The 21,191-nt window shown below is 40.9% G+C and overlaps 1 protein-coding gene across 6 annotated transcripts in view; it reads left to right on the top strand.

The window, feature by feature from the left end:
- The window catches only part of PRELID2 (PRELI domain containing 2), a 64,988-nt gene extending 46,554 nt beyond the window's left edge, over positions 1-18,434 (top strand). For 5 of the 6 annotated variants that reach the window (XM_064521194.1, XM_064521192.1, XM_064521190.1 and 2 more), the window contains 6 exons: positions 2-59; positions 1,904-1,977; positions 3,621-3,781; positions 9,769-9,874; positions 15,045-15,107; positions 15,558-18,434. In XM_064521194.1, the coding sequence (XP_064377264.1) occupies positions 2-59; positions 1,904-1,977; positions 3,621-3,781; positions 9,769-9,874; positions 15,045-15,089 (444 nt within the window). In that variant the 3' untranslated portion in view covers positions 15,090-15,107; positions 15,558-18,434. The remainder of the gene's footprint in view (position 1; positions 60-1,903; positions 1,978-3,620; positions 3,782-9,768; positions 9,875-15,044; positions 15,108-15,557) is intronic. The other variant, XM_064521191.1, reaches the window with a different exon arrangement.
- The last annotated feature ends 2,757 nt before the right edge of the window (positions 18,435-21,191 follow it).

The raw sequence follows: 21,191 nt of genomic DNA, 5'->3' as shown, positions 1-21,191 counted from the left end.
GTATCCTAGTCCCATGGAGAAACATGTCACGGCTGTAGAAACAGTGGAAGAGAAAACAGGTAAGCTGGATCACTAAGATTATTCACAACCTTTAAGGTTAATTAATAGCTGTGTGTCAGTGGAAGGCGGCGCTGCAGATGTGGGTGGGCTTCCAGAGTGCTGGGTGGTGTGAGCAGGGACAAGAAAATGTTAAACCTTCTCCCAGAAGCATTTAATTGCACTAAGTATTTGAATTTTCAGCTTATTCTGAGCTTCTTGGGTGTGATTTGCCTAGTTGCTCTATAGTATTTTCTTTTGCAGTACATTTTCTTCATGTTTCTGTGACGATTTCTGCCTGCAGTGCTCTCGGGCTCAGGTTTAAGGCTTCTGGCATTAACCGTAGTGAGCTCCAGATCCAGCGCCAGGCGCTCCACACACATTTCGCTACTGCAGTTTCCTGTTCCCTGCTGAAGGCGGGGTATATTGCTGTTTCCACTTTACAGATCAGGAAATAGTTCCAGGAATCGGTATTTGCCCACTTGTCTCATGGGATGCGAATGGTTACAAAGTGAACACAGATCCTCAGTCTGCTGCTTTTGCAATTAGAATTCCTGAAATACTGAAAATTGGACTACACCATTTGCCAGTCATTCATGATACTGAAGGGGAAAAAATATCTGCTCAGGTGGGAGCACATCGGTCAGAGCAGGATGCTGGTACCGCGTGGATTTTTGTTGTCCAGTTGCCGAGTTTGCAATTTAACATATATTTGCAATTAGGCACTTAAAGCAATACACCTATGGAGAATATGCATTAAACAGTTATGCTGCTGTATGGGAAGCAAGTCTTGTGAAACTTTGTGTGGAAATAGCCATGATATTTCCCCATACTGGAATTGCAGTCAAATTCTCATTTGGGATGAGACAAGACCTATTGGACTTCAAGTATTAGTCCCACGTGCTCATGGATGCTCTTTATCATACACCTAGAGTCGTCTTCTGTCTTGCAGCTTAGGTTTGGTGGCTCTTAATTCCAGGGTTGTGCTCTCTTTCTAGGCAAGCTGTACTGAGGTTGCTTTGAGTTTCAGGAGAACAGAGCATTAGCACTGCCACTGCAGTTTTTTTCAAATGCAGTACACCAGTCTTTCTGGAGAATGCTGCTTCTGCTCTACATCGCATGGAGATGCTTCATGTTGCTGTTGGTGTGATGTGTGTGTTAGAGTTCTGAAACTGAACCCCGGGAAGTTTTCGTCTCACAGATCCTGCCCAGTGCTGCTGTTTGGGAAGGTGCTCCCTTATCTCTGGGAAGCCTTCGGCGTGGGCTGCCTGCCAGCTGGCCTCTCGTTTGAGAGCGTCCGGAGGTTTCTGCTCTTGATCTAGGTCATTAAATATTAAAATGCAAAGTGATTCTAAAAGCCAGACATTTTTCTGGAGATACTAAATAACTATAATTTGCTTCCTAATAGATAGTTTTGTCCTTGTCACTGGGTCCAATTCAATAGAAGAATAAATGTATAATGAGACAGGACTCTTTGCAGATCTCCTATGCAGTATGTTTGCCCAGAGAAGGTGGCTCTGCAGGCAGGGCTTTGCTGCTCAGTACTGGGGTAAATGCCAGTAAAATATTTGTACCGCACCATCTGTTCTTGGGGGGGGGGTAAGGGGGGCTGGTAGTAGTGGGGGATGCAGAAACCCTCCTCCTGAGGCACAGTGCAAAATGCCTGTAACAGTCTTTTTTACAGCCTTCTGTCTGGCAAAGGAGAAGAAATACTGGGTTATACTTTAAAAAAATCACAATGTACTGTTAATTTGCCAGCATTTCTGCTTGCACATTTGGCCTCCTGCTAAGTCCTCCAACGGTTTTATTTTTATTGATAAATGGTAATATTCGCTGCTGTAAGTTTCTAATTTCTTCTTGTCATCAGATTTGTCTACGGGGATTATTTACCGGAGGAGAATTGCAACCTGTCAGAATGTCATTCCTGAAATCTTAAGAAAGGTAACAGTTTAATCAAGTTATGTGTTATGCCATTGTAAAGCCAGCGCGTGGGCGTTGGGAAATGTTACGTGCAAGGTGTATCCAGTTACTGCTTTGGTGCCTTCCCCGCGGGAGCCGAGGGCTGCCCCAGCCAAGGGCTGCCTCCCGCAGCCGCATCCAAGCGGGAGCCCGGGCAGGGATGGATGCAGCAGCCCTCCTGCATCCCCGGCGTCCCGGGATGCCGCTGCCGTTGCCATCAACGGGCCGCAGTGGAAACTCGGGCATTTCCCCCCACTCCAATACAGGAACCTTGTTGTCAGCTCTCACAATTTTCATATGGTTGATGGTATTTTTATGAAGCCCAATCTCCTGGGTCTCAGATGGGAGAAGATGCATGTAAATCTCAGAAAGAAGGCGGCTGATCATATACGCTGGGCAATTATTTCTAAGCTGATCTCATGGATTTTGGATGTCTGATCCATGACTTCTGAACACACTGGGTTGTAGCCTCTTACAAAGCCATTCTGTAAATGAATTCAGAAAGAAAAATTATTATTAACGTGCTCATAGCAAGTTGCAACTTAAATATAGTATCCCTATAGAAAAGATAAGGCATGAATCCTTAAAAGCTCTAGAAAATATAAGCCATTGGGATGTGTGACCCCTTAATTGTTTATCTCCTGTGTCCCTTTTTGTATCAGTCCTTTCTTTACAGTTTGTGCAATGAGAATTAGCCTTAACTTATATTTTTTATTGTAGAGTATCTTGCATAAGATAGTCTATGTACAGAAAAGTATATTTGTGTTTATGCATGGTTCAATAACTGTATTATTTTACAGCTTGCATGCTTAAACAGTATGTACCTTTTTTCTTGGTACTCAAGATGTTGTATGTTTATGCTTCTAAATATTTGTTTTTCTTTTTCAAGCCTCATCCACCAAGGAGAACATATCATTGTCCTATACATGCAGAATGTAAAATAAACTAATGGTGAGATTTCCATCCCTTCTTTAGCCCACACGTGCTAGATAAAAGTCTTTTAGTTTGGCAAGTGGGCTCTAAAAGTGGAAGGCCTGGCTGAGGGAGATTTCTTTCAGCGCAGGAACTGAAGAAGGGAGTTAGAGTTGGTGTTTGGACTATGATTTTGTAATCCCTTTTGCAGAACGTGATGGGTTTGTTATGAATGAAGGCGGATTATGTAGCCTTGCAGCTGCAGGCAGCGTTTTGTAGCCTTTAGACGGGGTGAGAGGCTGATAACAGGATGGTGCAAAGGTGAAAGCTTTTGTTGCATCTGTGTGTTTTGACTGGCAGTTTTTGTCTGTGTTTTGCATGCAACTATTTGTAAATGAGTTCTGTTATCCTTCGTTGTTTTAAATAGGCCATCAGCAGCAAGACAGGAAATATGAAGGGATTCAGGTAACTTAGCGTTTAGTAGTCTTGGAAGTCTGGCTGGGGACTGAGCAATTTCTGAAAACCTCTGAGCACTTGCATGGCGTTTAGTAGCTGCTGTCGAAGTTTACCATTCTCATCAGGGGCTAAACACAGGTGACTCTTCCTTAAACCTCAGTTTTGTCATCTGAGGCTAGTAATATATTCAAAATATTGAGAAGTGCTTCTGCCCTCAAAACAGTTACTTTCAAAGTTGTAATTCTTCTACTTGCCAGGTCAGTGTCTTAAAAGTGTCTGACATCTACTTGGAAGAGGAATCTTGGCTTAATATGCGGAAAAGAAAAATGTCTATGAAAACCCATTGTCTTACGTGGACACAGTACGCGTCGCTAAGTGAGGAATCCGTCTTCAGGGAAAGCTCGGAAAATCCCAATTGGTGAGTGCTGCCTGCGAATACAGACGTGTGTATGTGCTTGCCGGAGTTGGCTGCCGCAGCCTCGGAGCCCTGACAAAATGTTTCCTGTTGCCTTTGAATGCTTGGAGAGAGAGGGGTCTGACTGATGATTTTCTTTGGTATGTCTTGACAGCATTTAAGCCAGGAGCTGTAGATGCCCTGTAGCTTAGGCTCTCTGGCTAGAGCACAAGTAATTGCCCCAAATTAATTTTCCCTCCATGTCACAGGACACTAGCCTGCTGTTCCTGTGCAATAGGCATAGCCAGGGCTTTCCCTTTGCCCTCGTGTCTGCCAACAGATGCCTGTCCAGCAGCATAAAATCGTCAGCTAACGCCTGCTTGCCAGTCATTGGCACGGAGCTACGTGCTCCCAAACGATTTTCTTTCTCCAGTGTTTGGCCCCCTATGACACCAGAGATACAAGCTATCTTAGGACTTTTCCTGGAAAAACAAACATTCATGCTCATGCAGAGCGGAACGTAGATTCCCATTAATTCTTACTTTGCTCTGGTGTCCGTTGTAATTAGTCATTACTTTCGCCTTGTCACATTCCCTGGGAAGCACATCAGGGTTGCTTGGCAGGGTCCATGTTACTTTTGAAAGCTCTGATGTTTAAGGAAAAAAAAAAACCCTTTAGTTCCTTGTGGTTTAGGCATTTTTGAAAGCCCCAGGCTAGGACTTAGCTGTTAGAGGACATGTTTTTCTTGCTTTTTAAACCATTTTGTTTCAGTTTGCTGGGATCCTCTAGCCTTATGTTAAGGCCTGATTGAGGCTTCTGAGAGTGGCAGCTTAGGGCCTCACCTAAATCTTCATCTGGGGAAGACAAAAATTTGCCTCGCACCAGAATTATGCTGCAACTGTAGATTTGGTTCTTTTGGTGTGGAAACCCTAAGTACTTCAACTAATCAGTCACCTGAGCTCTGTTTTCAAGGCTCTTTGGTTCCAGTTTAGAAAAGATGCTGTCCTCAGCACGATTCCTCTGCTCCTTGAGGCTGGAGCAGGAGAGCTGTCTAACCTCAGAAGTGACTACTGCTCACTCTTGTCTTAAAGCATGCTGTGGCAATCAGGAAAGTGGAGAAGCAGTTTAAATTAAAGGTGTATCTGGGCTGCCAATAGCTGTGTGATTGCAGCCTCAGCAAGCTTACTTAAACCAGCTTTCGCTTGCCTGCCAGGCATGGCAGTGCCTCTGGAGATAAGGTAGCTGTTGATGAAGGTTAGCAGCTCTACTATATCCTGTATATATACCTGTGTAAATATATATATATATGCCTGTAGTATCCCATGGACCTCAGCTTTACTACCCCAGAGAATTAGATTCAACCAAACGTGGGTCTGTCCGTGCATACCGCTGTCACCTCTTCAGGAACGTTATAGAGAGAACCCTATTTAACAAATGCTAGCTGCCAAAACAAGCAGGTCATGCATGAAAGTTTCAGCTTCCTGTAGTGTACATGTTGGGATGTTGACATTTGAATTGATGCAGGAATTATGCAAAGGACATAACATTAATGATGTACAGTGGCACCGGAGAGAAATAAGAAAACATGCAATGAGGAAACTCAAGTTTCCTGGTTAGTGGCAAAATTATACCTTATGCCCCTGAAGAGAGAGCAGCATTATGAGACAGGGTAACCTGAGTAAAGATAGAAACCTCCTGTAAAAGGTGTTTTTGTTTTTCCCTTACTAAGCACTGCTGAGTAGTTTTCAATAGCAACTTTGTGAAACTTCTCAGGGCACTAACAGCATGAGGAGAACATCAAAACCCCGCATGTCAGCCAGGCACCATGCGCATGTTGTAGCAGGATATTTGTTTGTTTAATTAGCTTTAATGTAACATTATTAAGATACTGATGAATGAAAGCAGAGTGCTGCTTTGCTGGCCTGAATCTTGATCGGCTCCTCCAGCAGGTTGACTGCCTTTGCGTCCCCCAGCACCTCTGGTGTGTGTAACTGGTTCAGCAGTGGATGCAGACAGACACTGGCATCTTCGAGCAGAGAAGAGAGCTGGTAGCTCAGAGAGGTTTGTGAGCCCTGGATGGTTCAAACTGGGCTGCAGACAACCTTACTGGGTGTTCCCTGGAGTGCATTACAGCCCACAGCGTTTGGATTAGTTCGGTGTCTCTTCAAACAGATCTTATGCCAGAGGGGTTAGAGAGAGAGTTACTGTTTTGGATGGCTGCAGGACTGCTGCTCTTCCTGCCCAGCTCCCTGGGTGCTGGTGGTGGGATGCCGTATTTGATATTGATCGTGCTGTTGCGTATCCAGAATATTTCTGTGCATGTCGGATGAAGTTGTAACTATCTTAAACTGCTGACTTGAGCACAGCTGCTATGAATTTAGACCAATATGCTGTGGGAATTCACCCCAGGAACCCAGTCCCTGCTGGGACCAGTGGCTTGCATTAGGTGGGACCTCATCCACAGGATATGAATTAGGTTACCCAATTTGAAGTGGGGAGTTATGTCATTTCTCTTTTTTTCAGCTAGAGAACTGCAGCTCATGGAAGGGAGACTGTGACCTTCCTGATGTCTTTAATGGAACTGGGGGATTGAACTGATGTTTCCTGAGTTGCAACCAGCCCATTTAACCACAGCAGAGTTCTTCCTCTCAAAATTAGACAGTTATTTTGTCTCAAATAAATATGAACGCAGTGGTGCCAAGTGCTACATATTCTTTCAAAGTGAATTATTGTGGGTGCTTCCAAGCAGAGGCTGTAAGTGTCTGGAAGGTATCTAGTAGCAAACAAATATTACCAGAAATAAATTTTAAGTCATTGAAAAGGCATGATGAAGTATATCTGTATGTTAGGAGGCGAGAAAGTACCTATATTATCGTCTTGGCTGACCTCCTTCATGACACTTTTTAATGGGTTTCCTTGAATTAATTCCTGTTTTAGCCAAACATTGAATCTTGCTGTCTAAAAAGAAAAAAAAAAGCCAGTTATTTAACATCCTCTACAACCACCTTTGCCTTAGTAAAGTTGTAACAGTGGCTAATTACCTTTGCTATTAAAATGTGAACTTTATTGCTGATATGAATTACCCTAACTTCAGATGGATGATATGTTATAAAGTTAATTACTGGATGTAATTCAAAGTACCTGGTTCAACACACAGTCAGGCTTTGCTTTTGTATTCTCCATACTAAAAAAAAAAAAAAAAATTTTTTTTGAGCCTGCAACTCGGTGTGAAACTTCGGGGGGGGGGGGGGGTTGGGTTTTTTTCCTGTGTTTTGTTTTTGTTTTTGGGGTTTTGTTTTGTTTTTTTAGAATGTTAGTCTTCGTTCAGCATCAAAGCAATGATTTTTTTCTTCAGCTCTAGCTACTCTAAAGGTAAACAGGGTATTGGAAGCTGTGCTTCCGTAATCTGTTAAATTAAAAGGGACTAAAACACAAATGCTGTCACCCTGCTCTTTGTCTTTGCAAATGCCATGTAGCTGTATAAATTTGCAGTGCAAACATAACCAAAATTACATGGACTGTTAAGCCTTGTGCTTCAGGTGATAAGCTGGTGAGCAGCTGGGCTGAGGAAGACATTTCTCCTATGTTACAGTTTTGGATAATTAGTTAATACATTTTTCTCCTTTTTATTTTGATCTATCTGGTGTATGCCATCTGTGACGGCACAAAAAAGGTTGGTCCGTTGGCCGTGTATACTGTGCTAGCAAAGAGATCGTCGGGCTTGGTGCCTCCGTGCTGGCCTTGCTGTACTGCTGTATTTTCACTACTGATATATCAAACCAATCTGAACCTCGTCAGCCTCTTCCTGTAGTTGCATGTTCACATGCTTGGATTAATGAACGTTTCTAGACTAATTTGCATACACTTAGCCTATGAAATTGCTTTACATACTTTAGGTATGGTCTTACTTTCCACACAATTGCTCAGCTGAGCTGAGCAATTTCTGCACTGACCGTAAAGGGAAGGATATTGCGAAGATTTTTCTGTACATATTGCCCAGATCTTAGGGAAAAGTCTGTGGCAAAACTCCTGCTGTTACTTGCTGGACTTATATGCCAGTATGCAACTTCCATGTTTCTGTGTATCTAGGCAAGTTTTACCTGTCTTTCAGCACTGGAAAATCCCATATGGCTTGCGTTTTGTCTCCAGTGCCATTTGCCATCCCTCTGTTTGATTTTACTGGTTCCCCTGCAGTAGAATTCTTTGCTGTTTCATTTTTGTATCCCATAATTGTCTACAGATTTCCTTTATCGCTGAGCCCTTTCCTTTATACGTACAAGCCTGAGAGATCTGAAGTTTTCTTTTTTCCATCGTGTAGTGGGCACAGGACTAGAAAATGTCTCCCTGATGCAAGAAAAGCATATGGTGCATGAGTAGTGGTCAAAATTGTCTTAAACTAGAGATAAGGAATTAAAAAAAGGTTCCCATAGAAAAGCTCCCTCTGTTGAAGGAACTTGCACTTAATGTGACTTTTAATTTACTTTCGAAAGCCATGCAGGCTTCGGAAACTCTCCTTGACACTATCTGAACGGGAATACTGCTAGACTTTTTATACTAAAGACACTTTAATTAAACTCCCGTCATGAAAACAATTAGACAAAATTTGCTGTACTTAACTAGTCAATAATTTAGTAGCTGGATCTCATTAATAGACTTCTCTCTGACGGTGTTGTAATGATGCAGCACTGCCAGCTGTGTGCTACGAAAATCAATCAGAGATCAATATTTTCCTTGAGCGTCCCTTTTTTGTCTCTTAGAATGGTGAAACAGCAAAATTAATAAATAAATCCCAACCAGGGTAACTAAGTTTAATGGTGGGTTTTTACTGCTGTCATCCATTCTGTGGCTGGGGAGGGAACTTCTCTTGTTCTCTGTGCCTTTCACTTGAACGCCATGCGTTTTCCTTCTTACGAAATTGCATCGATAAAGACATAGTCCTGGCCCACCGCGAGTACCGATGGTGCCAGGCCGACGTGTGCTTCAGTGCCAGCGGTGGGAAGGCATTCATGTCAGATCTCGCTGTTATCACTGTCCCTACCTAGGCTGAGAGGAATGACTTCCTGAGGACTCTTTAGATAAACTATATAAATTTAGCTTAAACTCTATAAATTTAGCTTACTGTTTCTGCAGTAGTCTTGTATTTGAAGATTGCTTGTTGTGTTCCTTCTGTTTTCTTTAGGCTAAGCCACCTTGCTGATTCAATCTTGCCTCATATGTGATGTCTTCTCGACTTCTGTTTTTGTTGCTGTGCTCTTTGGGCTTTTCCAGGTCGCTCACATCTTTCTTGAAGCCCTTGTGTCCCGCTGAACCTTGAGCAGTGCTGATTGCAGGGGGAGGATTGCGACGCATCCTCCCGTCACACTGCTGTTTCTACGTCTCAGTACGTTTGTCTTTTCCTCAGCAGCAATGAGCATGGCAGTACTGAACAGCCTTTGAGCTTGAGAGCCCCAACAGTTCCCAGCTCCCTTTATGCCGGATCCTGTAGCAGTTGACCATTTACCCTCCCAAAGTCTTTGCTCTTGGCTAACTGGAACAAATTGCACTGCTGGTTACTGAATCCTCTCCCTTCAGGGTGAATTTGCTAGGATGGTGTTGGGTTCTTAGCATGTCTTCAATGTGACTTTTATCCCTCCCACTTGGGTTCATCTACAGATGAGGGCTGCGGCACGCACCTGACTCCGATATCCAGCCTTTAAGAGGATGCTGAGTAGTGCTGGGCTGCTGGTCAATCCCTGTGGAGCTCCCTTTAATGCATCTTTCCGTTTGGAGAGTGAGCTGTTGATAATGGTGTGTTTTCCACATTAAATGTGTTCTTCTAAAGCTGTACTTATCCTGTAGTATTTTTCCCTGGACCATGTATCCTTAATTTGTTTTTGAGACTGTCATACAAAGTATATGAGTGCAACAGATTAATAGTCAGGTATCAAAACAACAACTTTCTGAAGTAGAGTTTACATTTAATATTTACTAAGTAGACAGAAATAAAATGGTGTTATTTTCCTGTTTTGTAGGACAGACTTCACACAGAAAGGCAGAATATCAGTTACAGGGGCAGGTTTGCTCAACTGTGTATTGGAAGCTTTTGCTCAATCATTTCTAAAACAAGGTGTGAAGAAGGTAGGTTTACTTATTGCTTGAATTTCTTCCTAAGATTATATTCTAAATCTTCTAAAATTGCCAGATCATTTGGACTTAAATTGGTGTTTTAGATTTGGATTCTTTAAATCTTTTAACTATTGGAAAAAATACTTGATCTTTTCTTTTGTTTACATAGAATAAGCAGAACAAAAATGGATTTAGTTTTTATGGTAATTATGGTTTATTATGGTAATAGATTTATTGCAAATAGGTTTTTAAAATACAGCAGGTATGACTGCATCAATTTCTGTAATTCATTCTTATTCCTGATTTCCCCATGGCATTGAAATGCTTTTTCTTCCTAATGTCCCATTTTACCAGCTAATAATGTAATAATAATTTGCAGTTCTGTACCACCTTTACACTGAAATAGTCAAGTAGTCAACATGAATTTATATCATGTCACACATTTTTCTCCAATAATGTTAGATTTTTTTGGCAGCTTGATACATTTACAATAGCTGCAGTCAATCTCCCTGTAGCAGTTCTATATACCTCAATAATTCTGTCTTTCAATAAGAATTATGAAAGAGGATAAAAGCTATCCAGTTATCCGGTGCTGCATCCCAAAGGAATTAGTGTTCAAAGGCCTTTAGTTTCTGGAAGTCATGTCATATTGATAAACTAGGTTTAGCAGCAATGTCTGCTGAAGCATTCCTCAGGAAATGAAGTTATGTGGAATCTTATTTTCTGGAAGTTTGTGCCTTGGAGAGGTTTGGAGGTTCAGGTTGTTCCTTGTAGGCTTTTATAAATTTATATCTGCTGAAGAGGAGCAAGAGAAATCACTGGATGGAATACTTAAGTAAACCCTTTTGATGAGAAGATAAATGAGGGTTTTTTTTTTTTTTTCCAGTGTGTATCTTGTTTATCAGATGAATGAAAGTGTAAGTAAAGTGTAAGTACGTCCCTGGAAAGATGGCATTTTCACAGCTGGGATCATGATCTTACCTAGTGCAAGACTATAATGAGCCTACATTTACCTTTGTTTATCATTTTTAGTATCTAATGGAGAAATCTAGTTTTTAGATGAACTTAAAAGTCCACAGTTCAAATCATGCTTTATGCCATTCTTTAATTATTCATGTGGTCCAAGTGGTCAATATTTTTAAAGGTAGTTGGGTTTTGGGTTTTTTTGTTTGTTTTTTTGCTTTGTGTTTCTCCTTAGTAGTGTCCTATCTTTTCTCCCACTGAAGTCAGTGGGTATTCAAGTGCAGGGTTTGGGCAGCACTCTAAATCCTTTCTGGAACATCATTCTGAGACTCTCCATTTTCAAGGGGCAGTTGACAGTTGTAATCTCTCATTCCTGCTGTAGAATCTGATTTTGGAATCTGTGCCCCAGGAGGTGCGGCTGGCAATGCATTTCAGACCACATCATGAGGATTTGTTCATTTGCTTATTCTTGATAAACTGTAAGATCAGTTTGTTGCTGCTTTAAAAGAAAGAAAGAAAAAAAAGGTAGACAGCTATGCTACTGCAAGCAGTCATTATGGAGCAGTGAAACCTTACATGTCTTGCAAGTTTATGACAGTGCAGAGCTAGCAGATAAACTAGCTCACAGTGTCTGTACAGTGCTGCATTAGAAATTCTGTAATAATTTTGGCTACGTCTGCCGATCTGTGAAGAAGAAAAATCCAAACAAAACAGATCTGACGGAGAAATATGCAGACCTATCTGTTTTTTCCCCCTGTGTAAAAAACCGTCTTCCTCAGGTAGCAGCTGAATCTATGCCTGTGATTTCTTTTAAGCCTCTGGATTGGGGTTTCTTTTGTGGCTTGGCCATAGAGTAGTTTTGAAAGGCACTTTTACCCAACTCTGTTTAAATAGTAATTTAAAGACATTATTTGAAAGGTTTAAAATAATATACGTTGGATGAATGACAATGCTTCATAAACGTTCTCCAAGCTTCCCTTGTGGTTGGTTTACTGTATTCGCAAAGGTAGGGCTAAATGGAAGACTTATTCATACAGAATTGTCCATTGTATAGAGCCAACTGAATGGCACGTGGCAGAAATGTGATCATCTTCAATCTCTTACTAAGGATAGTCACTTTACCCTTTTGATGAATGGCTTTTTTTTCTGTATTGGAGAAGGAATTATAGAACAATTCATTAGTGCTTAATCATCGTCCGGAACCTGACTTGCATTCTTCTTAACCATTTGATCAAAAAGGCATGTTTTACTTGCGCCTGGTATTATTAGCGGTTGGAAAAAGTAAGGATGTTAAGAGTTTCAAAGCCTAACCATTTTTCCTACTTTATCTCCTGAACCTGCCAGGAGAGCACTTCTCCGTCCAGGTGTTCAGAGACGCTCAGGTGAGATGAGGGTACAAGGAAAAAGTAGGAGGTAGCAATGTGAGGGGACAAGCTGGCACTCAGTAGAGAAGTTGTTACCTATAAGTACATGCTGCTGACCTGGGAATCCACGGGACTCCTGCACATCTGAGTACTGTGGGGTATTATGTCGATAGGTACAGAAATATGTAGACACTTTCAGCAGGATAGCTTCCTACAGTAGCAGGATACCTCCACCTTTGAAAAATAAAACTGTCCTATGGCTTGGCAATCAGATAAGCTTTTAAGTTGTAGCTGTAAAGGTGGAGAGTTTAATGGGTAGGCAGTGTTTGTTCTGCATTTCAAGTGCATCATTGCACTTTAAGTAGTATAAATTTAGCTCCTTTAAGCCTGATCTCCTGGGGCTGAGATATAAGTGTTTGAACTTTAGTTGAAAGAAATATATTGATTAGTCTTTGATTTAGTTGTTCCTCACTGAAAAGATACTGGGTAATGACTTGTACCTGCCCTTCTGTATTTTTATTCATTTAGTAGCTTCCCCCCCTCATTCCCCTTTTCTTCCTCAACGTTGCTTAAAAGTCTGAAGTGCTATGAGGAGAAAAAAAGAAGAACAGTTGTCCCACTGCGAACATAATTGATTCAATAAATAACATTTTTAAATTCCCCAGGCAAACCTCTGAGTCTTCACTTATGTCAATTAGTGCTTTATTCTGTCAACAGTGGCATGTTTGATTTAGATTGATAGACTAAGGTAGTTGGCTTATTGCCTTATGCAGAGAATAGCCATGAAAGATGAACTATTCTTTATAGATATAAAATATCCAATTTTTATGTAGAGTTGTGGAAAGATGTGCTCCTGAACTCTTAAAAGTTAATTGGTTTTTTTTTGGCCTCATGGTGACTCAAACTGAGAAATCCTTTTTCTTTTATCCTGTTAAACAGAGAACATACTAGGGTAAGTCTTATCCCCCACACAGGTTATAGCTAAACTCCAAGCTTCCTTCAGTTGAATGTTGACAAGATTTGACCAAAGATTAATGGTACGATTTGGCAAATGATTAGAATTTCAGTACACAGGCAGAACCAAAAAGCAGGGGACGGGGAATGGACAATATTTTTTGCTTTTCACGAAACCGAAACTTTCTCTCACTTTGTAGTGAACCTTCAACTTGAATTCGTTTCAAGATAAAGAAAAATAATACTTAGAAACTGTCAAGAATGAAATGCCTCTCTATGTTGATACAGCAGAAAAACTGTACAGCTGATCATTTTGTTAAATAAAGGCATTGTTCAGAATTTATGAATACCTCTGGGATGCTGGTGGAAAGGGAGCTCCTCGCTTAAGAATTTATCTCCATGAGGAGAGAGAGAGATGCTCTAAACTGAGCTAACTGGATGAAGTGAATTAAATAACTCACAATGAGATTAAGTGGAGACAAAACAGTCTGTAACTTCTGCACACTTCCATAAGTCTTTTTATATACAGGATGAACAGGGTGACAGCCTTTTTCTTGGCCTGCTAATCTTTTTAGAGAAGTTACAGGCTGTGTACTTTGCCTGGGACTTGACCTCGAGCTATTCAGTTTGCATTTACCAACCTAACTGTTAAGCAGTTTTTTGTGTTTTTCCCTCTAGAGAAATTATCACCATTCTTTCCCCATTGTTGCGGTTCTCTGCTTAGAAAATAGAGATAACAGAATTGACTGCCAGGATGTAGTGGAAAGATAAATACTTTAGTGTGAGTTTTTACTGCCATTATTGCAGAAGCCAAGTGCAAGTATCTTCAAAGCATTTTGCTTTTGTCCTCTTTGTTCCACCGCCCAGCTTCTACTAGAACAAATCCCAAACTACAACAACCTGTACTGATTATCAGGCAGGGCATTCACTGAAGTCCGTTTGCTCTCTTCCATTTGTGAAGAAGTTGATGAAAAGTTACGCATAATCAACCATGACATGTTAACTGTCCAAGGGGGTGACTTGATTTGGGACAGAAGAGCATTCGACTACTACTGATAAAAGTTTGAATAAACAGAATATTGCTTATGGTTGAAAGATTCCGCTTGATCGATTAAACCCCATTTCAGCTGTCAGACTCACATGTGTCTTGCTCTGGAGCAGTTTCTAGCTCTGATATGAGAAGAACTGTTGGCACGAACCAAGCTTCCCCCAGTTTTTTAAATGGCTGCTTTATTGTAAATAGTTTGGTAGTCTGCACTTGAGCTGTTGCTAGCTGATGACTAGTTCATGTTCTAGAAACTGGGACTAATCTGCAGTGAGGAAAAAATCTAGATTCATCCTTTATTTTGCTTTAATAGCAGCTTATTATTTTGTAGTTCCTCTTTCCTTCACAGATCACTTCTGGAGAAGAAATATACTCATGGTCCTCTTACGATATTTGTGACCTTTTTCAATGTTCCTTTGCTTCATTACAAATAATTATAACTGGCTTTTATGTAGAGCTTTCATCCTCAGAGACCAAATTGCTTACAAAGAATACAAGTGATGATATCTCCGTATATCCAGGTGAAAGGGGAGATGGCTTGGTCCGAACGAACTGGTAGAAGAACTGGAATAAAACGTGTGACCAAATCCGATGCTCTGTTGTAACATGGAACAAAGCTCTGCCTGCAAATTGCAGCAGTCTCTTGTCCCCTCCAGCTTCCCTCTGGAAACATCTGTGCCATAAAAGCATTCTCTGTGGCTTCCAGGCAGTAGGGAGAACTATACTGAGTTAGGACTGGATCATAAAATGCTTCATTTTTTAGGAGACTTTACTGGTACTTTGTGTGGATATTCCTTCTAGTGTATGAAATACTTAAGTTGTGTGTAAAACTGGCATTTATTTGTGCTTTTTTCAGGGTATTAAAATAATGGAGACACTTCTTCAGGAGCAGTTTGGGTGATCGTTCTAATGAACAGTCGTGAGTACAACATCCAACTACAGACAAAGAAAAAATGTTCTGAGTTTGTGGTATCTATTGCACATTATACACTTTGGTTCTACAAATAAATATGTTTTTCTTGTCTGTTACAAATACTATGCAACACTTACGCATTTTTCAAGAAAAATAATGATCTGCAGGGTTAGACTTAACACTGCTCCAGAGTTTCTTAAGAGCATGTTGATTAAGACTTCTGAGTGATGTCTTCTGTCCTCTATTAACATATCATGAGTGTGATAGTCAGACTTGGTGTAAAATAAGACATTAGTTGTATCTAAAGATTTTTTACTGAAAAATAGCATCTCCAAGGATTATCTATGGAAGGAAGATTGGGTCAACTCTTAAAGTAGCTTCAGAACAAGAGCAAATAGCTATTGATTTACCTCTTAATAAATGCTTTTCTAAAACCTGTTTTCCCTGCTTTTACAGATGAAAATGTATCTGTCTGGAGTTTCACTGACACAGTGTATCTTTATTGCCATCAGAATTTCCATGGATATTATCAAAACTTTACTGGTACCATCTCACTGAGGAAAGAGAATTTAATATGCACAGCTGGAAGAAGAGAAGACCGCAAATCCTTTACATAAGATTAAGGAATCATACTACTTAAGGGAATGTGAAAATCATGGAGAAACAGATGTAACCTTGGAAATAGCGTCCTCCTGTGAATTGGTGATGTAATCTCTAGAGACTAAGAATCCAGTAAGGGAAAACAGAGCAACAAACCAAAAATAGTCCTTGTTGCTACGAAGAGATCCTTCTCAAGTCAACCAGTTGCTTTTCGTCTTATCAAGGGAGATGCAAGCATCTGGGTTTTGGTTACTTCACAGCTTAATTCTGTAGGATAGAGATTTTGTCCTACAAAAATGAAGGTCAATTCTGGTAGCTGAGTAGGGTTACTATTCTCAGTTTGGGTCAACAGTGTTAATTATTTCAGTCCTGATTGCTGTGTTAGAAATGGTTGGTTGTTATAACAATGCCAGCATGATTATTTTGGGTTGTAAAGACATTCCTCAATACAAGTTTTAAAGTGCATATATTTAAGTGCATATTTTCAATTCAATTGAAACAACTGGATTATTCAGTTGTTTCTTTTCTTCGGCTTCTGAACAGAAAAGGAAATCTGTAGGGGAATTGATAAAATTTAAGTAAAGCTCTCAAGAAAGAGAATCTCATATACTTTCCCTCCTTTTGTTACACACACTGCAACAGGATAGTTTTATTTTAAACTATTTATTTAAAATTCAGATAATCCCAAACCAGATTTGATACTCTTATTGAGGCTGAATAGTATCACACTCTACAAATAGAGCCACTGAAATCATAGTGTTAAAAGGTGCAAGTAAGTACTTATGATGAGTATAAGCATAATTGTTTTCACTATGGAAGACTTTGAGAAGGGAAATTTGAACAAATCCATACGCTCTTGTCAAGTGCCGGAAGACTTCTGTATTTAATGCCCTAGCGCAAGGGCTTTAAAAGCAAAGATGACATTATGTTCAGCTTTTAATGAGAACATTATTTGATTTTAGGGAGAGACTTGAATCACTGTTGCTAGAGGAATTCAGCAAAAGGCGAAATAAAGTTTCTGTGGATTGAAGGAAATGCTATTATTAGCTGACTAATTGGACTAGACAATGAAGTCCTTTCCAACCCTGTGGGCTAGAGAAGTGGCAAGAAACTTTTTTTTTTTTTTTTTTTTAAGTAAAAAGTTGCTTAAAAAGGTTAAGACTAAAACATGCATCTAAAAAGTGAAGCTTGACTTACAAGTTGCATATCCAGTATTTGACATGACAGAAATATCATGGCATGCCCAAGTGTGAAAATTTATCCCACTCATTTCAGTTGGAAGATGATACATAAAAGGACAAGCACTTGTACTAAGAAAATGTGTTAATGAATTTGACAGTAATCCTGGTGTTTTGGTATCCTTCTCTCTCTCTCTATTTTGTAATTGTTCTGCGTGATTCTAAATTTTGGAATAATGTACTCCAGTTTTTCATACTATTTCTATTCTTCAGAGAGACTTCTGATCTTAACTGGATGATATTTTAGCTTTATCCTTGCATAATCTTGCAGGAGACTAATGAATGAATAATTTAAACACAGTAACAAAAAAAAATCTTAAAGGATGATTCATGCTAGGAAGTGTAGAGAAAAACTCCATGTGATAAGAAATGTGTGAGGCTAGATTAGCTCCTTTAGTAGCTTATTGCTACTGACCTATTTGAGAGTGCGTTCAGACCTCCCCCTTCTGGCACTGCTTGTCCTCTGAGATTATCCAGTTTTTAAAATTGGTCTGATGCAAGCAGCGTTGTGAAAAATGCAGCAGGAGTTATCTGGAAGCTCAGATGGGACAACTGCGTAGATCTGGTAGAAAACCATATTAAAGTTTAAAATGGACCAGATAGAGAAACAACATGTAAGCAGTAGTCAGATGACTACTTAACACTCCCAAGATGTTCCACGATGACAGTGTTTCTGTTTGATTGAGGAGACAGGCTGCTTGAACATAGCTCATTCACTGTAGGACAAGCAGATGATTGTTGTTGCATAGGCCAAGACTGTTGAGTCTCAATTGTTCCGTCTCTTTTTGGGCCTCAAATGAGCGACCGGCTTTTCAAAACCATACAGCTCTGTTAACTTCTTGGGGTGGGTGGGTGAGTGCTGGAATCCAGCATATAGGTGTAATACCTGAAATTGAAAGAATCCATAAATAAAATGTTGAATTGAAGCTTTCTGAAGTCCAAGAGCCTGGGAAATTGAGGGACAAACTGTATTTCCAAATACAATTAATCATTTCTTAATTATATTGAGTTTGAGCTCTGCAATGAGATGAAAATGACTTAATTATAACATGAGCAGTAGGAGTCCTTTTCGCTAATGCATTTGTTAGCACATTTCAGCTGGCTAACTGCTTATGGAAGGTAGTAATCACCTTTATATGTTTGCTAGGCATACCCACTGTTGCCTTAGTAAATGACATAGAGCCATGAATCTGGCAAGAAAGCAGTTTATATTGACCTGGAGGCCTGTTGCCAGTTCTACCAAGCCATGCGAGGAGATGTTGCTGTCTTATTTTGTATGTATGTTAATTGTTGGATAGCTGTGCCCGTCTTCTTCTCAGACCACAACTGTGAATATTGTACTGCGGTGCCATCATGCAACTGTCCTAAGGTTTCATGACCGCAAGCTAAAATACAAAGTGTGAAGGTGGAGTACATTTACTAAATGGCATCCCCATTCTGCAATAGCACACCATGCTAATTTTGTATCTTTTATAAAATAAAAGAACTAGAATAGCCTGCGTCTAAACGTGTTTTGTTCTTTCTGGAGATTTGAACCAATTTGCTGATAGTCTGACAGCGAAATGATGAGCTTTGTATTTTTCAAAAGTGGGTTGTATTTTATTTTCTCAAATGTGATGTAAACTTTGTGGGCTCTTCCTTTTGCTATGTCTGAATGCTATGGACCTGCCTATGTCATTAGTTAATAGTCTGAACTATCCTATTCTGACATTCAACGAGAGTGTACTAATAAACAATGCAGTTTACAAACTGTAGTCAGGGACCAGCTCTCCTATAGTGTAAATCCACATACTTTGGCTTACATGGCTGGTACTCCATAATTTACACTTTGGGAAAACACATACATTGTGATGAGGAACCATGACATGGTCCTTAGGAAATGACTGTATTTTATATTGGCGCAGTGGAGCAAGATATTTTCCTTCATCTTTTTTCTTTTGTTTTTTTAACTGATTCTCCTGAATCTGGACTCTGAAGGCTGAACAGTAAATATTTATGAAATGTAATGACCAAGACTAAATACATTCATTAGCATATTTATTCTTCTTGAGTTACTGCTTTGTGTGCCTGAGGAAATTATCAAATTATTTGAAGTGCTATGTGCAATTTTAGGACTAACATTTTTATCTCTTCCTGCATCACTGTGAATTTTGGGACCAGGGTAGTAGTTCCTGTACTGAAGATCTTTGCAAGTGCTGGTTGTCTTGCTGAAGCTGAAGGCATCCTGCTGCTGAAAGGTATTCCTGCATCCTCTCCGAGCAAAATCATTAGCCACGGGGAGATCGAAGAAGTTCTTGTCAACACGACTGACAAAGTCCCATAGGACTCTGCAAAGTGACTTTGACAGGAAACAGAGGACGTGATGGACAAGTTCCTCAGGGAAGCTGCTTACCATAGAGATGGGAATGGAATGAAATAAAAGGTCACATTCAGCCTAATATTGCTTGTGGTGAATGATCAAAAAAAAAGATCCATTTTCTGTATTCCAACAGCTTATGCTTCAGGAGCAAGGGATGGCAATTCCCAGACTATGCTGAATTGACAGGCTAACGGGGGCAGCAGCTACCAGAGAGCGTTTGGAAGTGAGGGAGAATGTCATATTAGTTAAAGCACGTTTTAATCTCGTTGGGCATTTAATTTCATCCATCTATGTGTGTGTTATAAGTGTATCTGTATGTTTTTCATGATTTATATGGCCATACCAAGATAAAGATAGGTATTTCCAGATAAATACAGAAAACTAACTGACTGGATATTGTCCCCTTTCAGTTTTGTTACACTGATTACTAGCTTTAGGAATACAACTTTAGTCTCTAGGTATAAAGACGATGCTGAAATTGGAACTGCTCAAAAAAGGAGAAAGCTCATTGTTTATACTTTTTATGTATTTTTCAAACGTCTAAAACTTTGGCCAGCTATAACCATAACGGTTTAAATAACGATTTGACTTGCTTGCAATATTTTTTCTGAGATCTGAACAGTGGGAGTTTTGACAACACTAGGCCCTCAGAAATTGCTATCTCATGGCACTTGTGCTAGCCTATTTTTCTAAATAACAGGATCATAAAAGAAAAGGAAATACAATCTTCCCCCCCCGCCCCAGATTGTTTTATGAAACAAACATAATATGCAGTTGTTTGATTCTGTGTGGGCTAAAAATGTATGCAAGTAACTGCTACATAAATGTGGTCTAAAAATGTTGAAGTAATGTAATTATAATTCTAAAATTGAGAGAATGAGTACTTCACTCAATTACTGTGTTGTGGTGTTCCATTAAAGCTAATCTATCAACATTTCCATTAAAAAGTTTTTTTGTCTAATACCCGACTCTCATCCCTGAAACATGAATGGTGTATGGTAAATGTCAGCTGGAATTCATTTCCTTGTTTACAAAACATTTATAAAAAGTCAGTGTATCCATCCTGTTTGTCCTCTTGTAGTTTTCATCCTTCTGTGGTGCATGAACTTTTACACAGCTCTTTTAGAAAAACTTCACGATGAATTCACTTCATGCACCTAACAAAAAAATGTTTATCATAATGTGCTGTGTTTATTAACAGTTTTCAATTTTTTTCCTGCTGTGATCAGTCTAATTGAGGCAAGTTTTCAGAACCTCTCAAGCGACTCAGGGGTGTAATTTTCAACCAGCCATTGCTCTTTATTTCAGGCTCCTGGAAATAGCCGGTAGGTTCCCACATCACTTCATTCCCCGTGTGGGAAGAGGCCCCACGCAGGAGCCTGTGGGCCCTCGCCCGGGGGGCAGGACCGCGGTGGCGCTGGAGCCCGCGCCTCGGGCCGGCAGCGGCCACGCGGTAAAAAAAACTACCGGGAAAAGCTGCAGGGGGCCCAAAGCCGCGGGCGTTACGCGCTCCCGGCCCCGCGGGTGCTGCCTGTGGCGAGGCGGCGGGGGGCGTCACGCCCGCGGGGCCTCCGGGCGGAGCCCGCCGCTCCCCTCATGCCCTGCTGCGCGGGCGCCCTCGTCGCGCGCGCTCTCCTCACGCGCTCCCCCCTCACGCGGACGCTCTCCTCGCGCGCTCCCCCCTCACGAGCGCCGTCGTCGCGCGCGCGCTCCCCCCTCACGGGCGCCCTCGCCGCGCGCGCTCTCCTCACGCTCTGCCCCCTCACGCGCGCCCTCGTTGCGCGCTCCCCCCTTCACGCGCTCTCCTCACGCGCTCTCCCCTCACGGGCGCCCTCGTCGCCCGCGCTCCCCCCTTCACGCGCTCTCCCCTCACGGACGCTCTCCTCACGCGCT

This window comes from Dromaius novaehollandiae, chromosome 15, assembly GCF_036370855.1.
Source record: "Dromaius novaehollandiae isolate bDroNov1 chromosome 15, bDroNov1.hap1, whole genome shotgun sequence".
In the NCBI taxonomy this organism is placed as follows: Eukaryota; Metazoa; Chordata; class Aves; order Casuariiformes; family Dromaiidae; genus Dromaius; species Dromaius novaehollandiae.
This window is presented reverse-complemented; position numbering and strand designations above follow the sequence as displayed.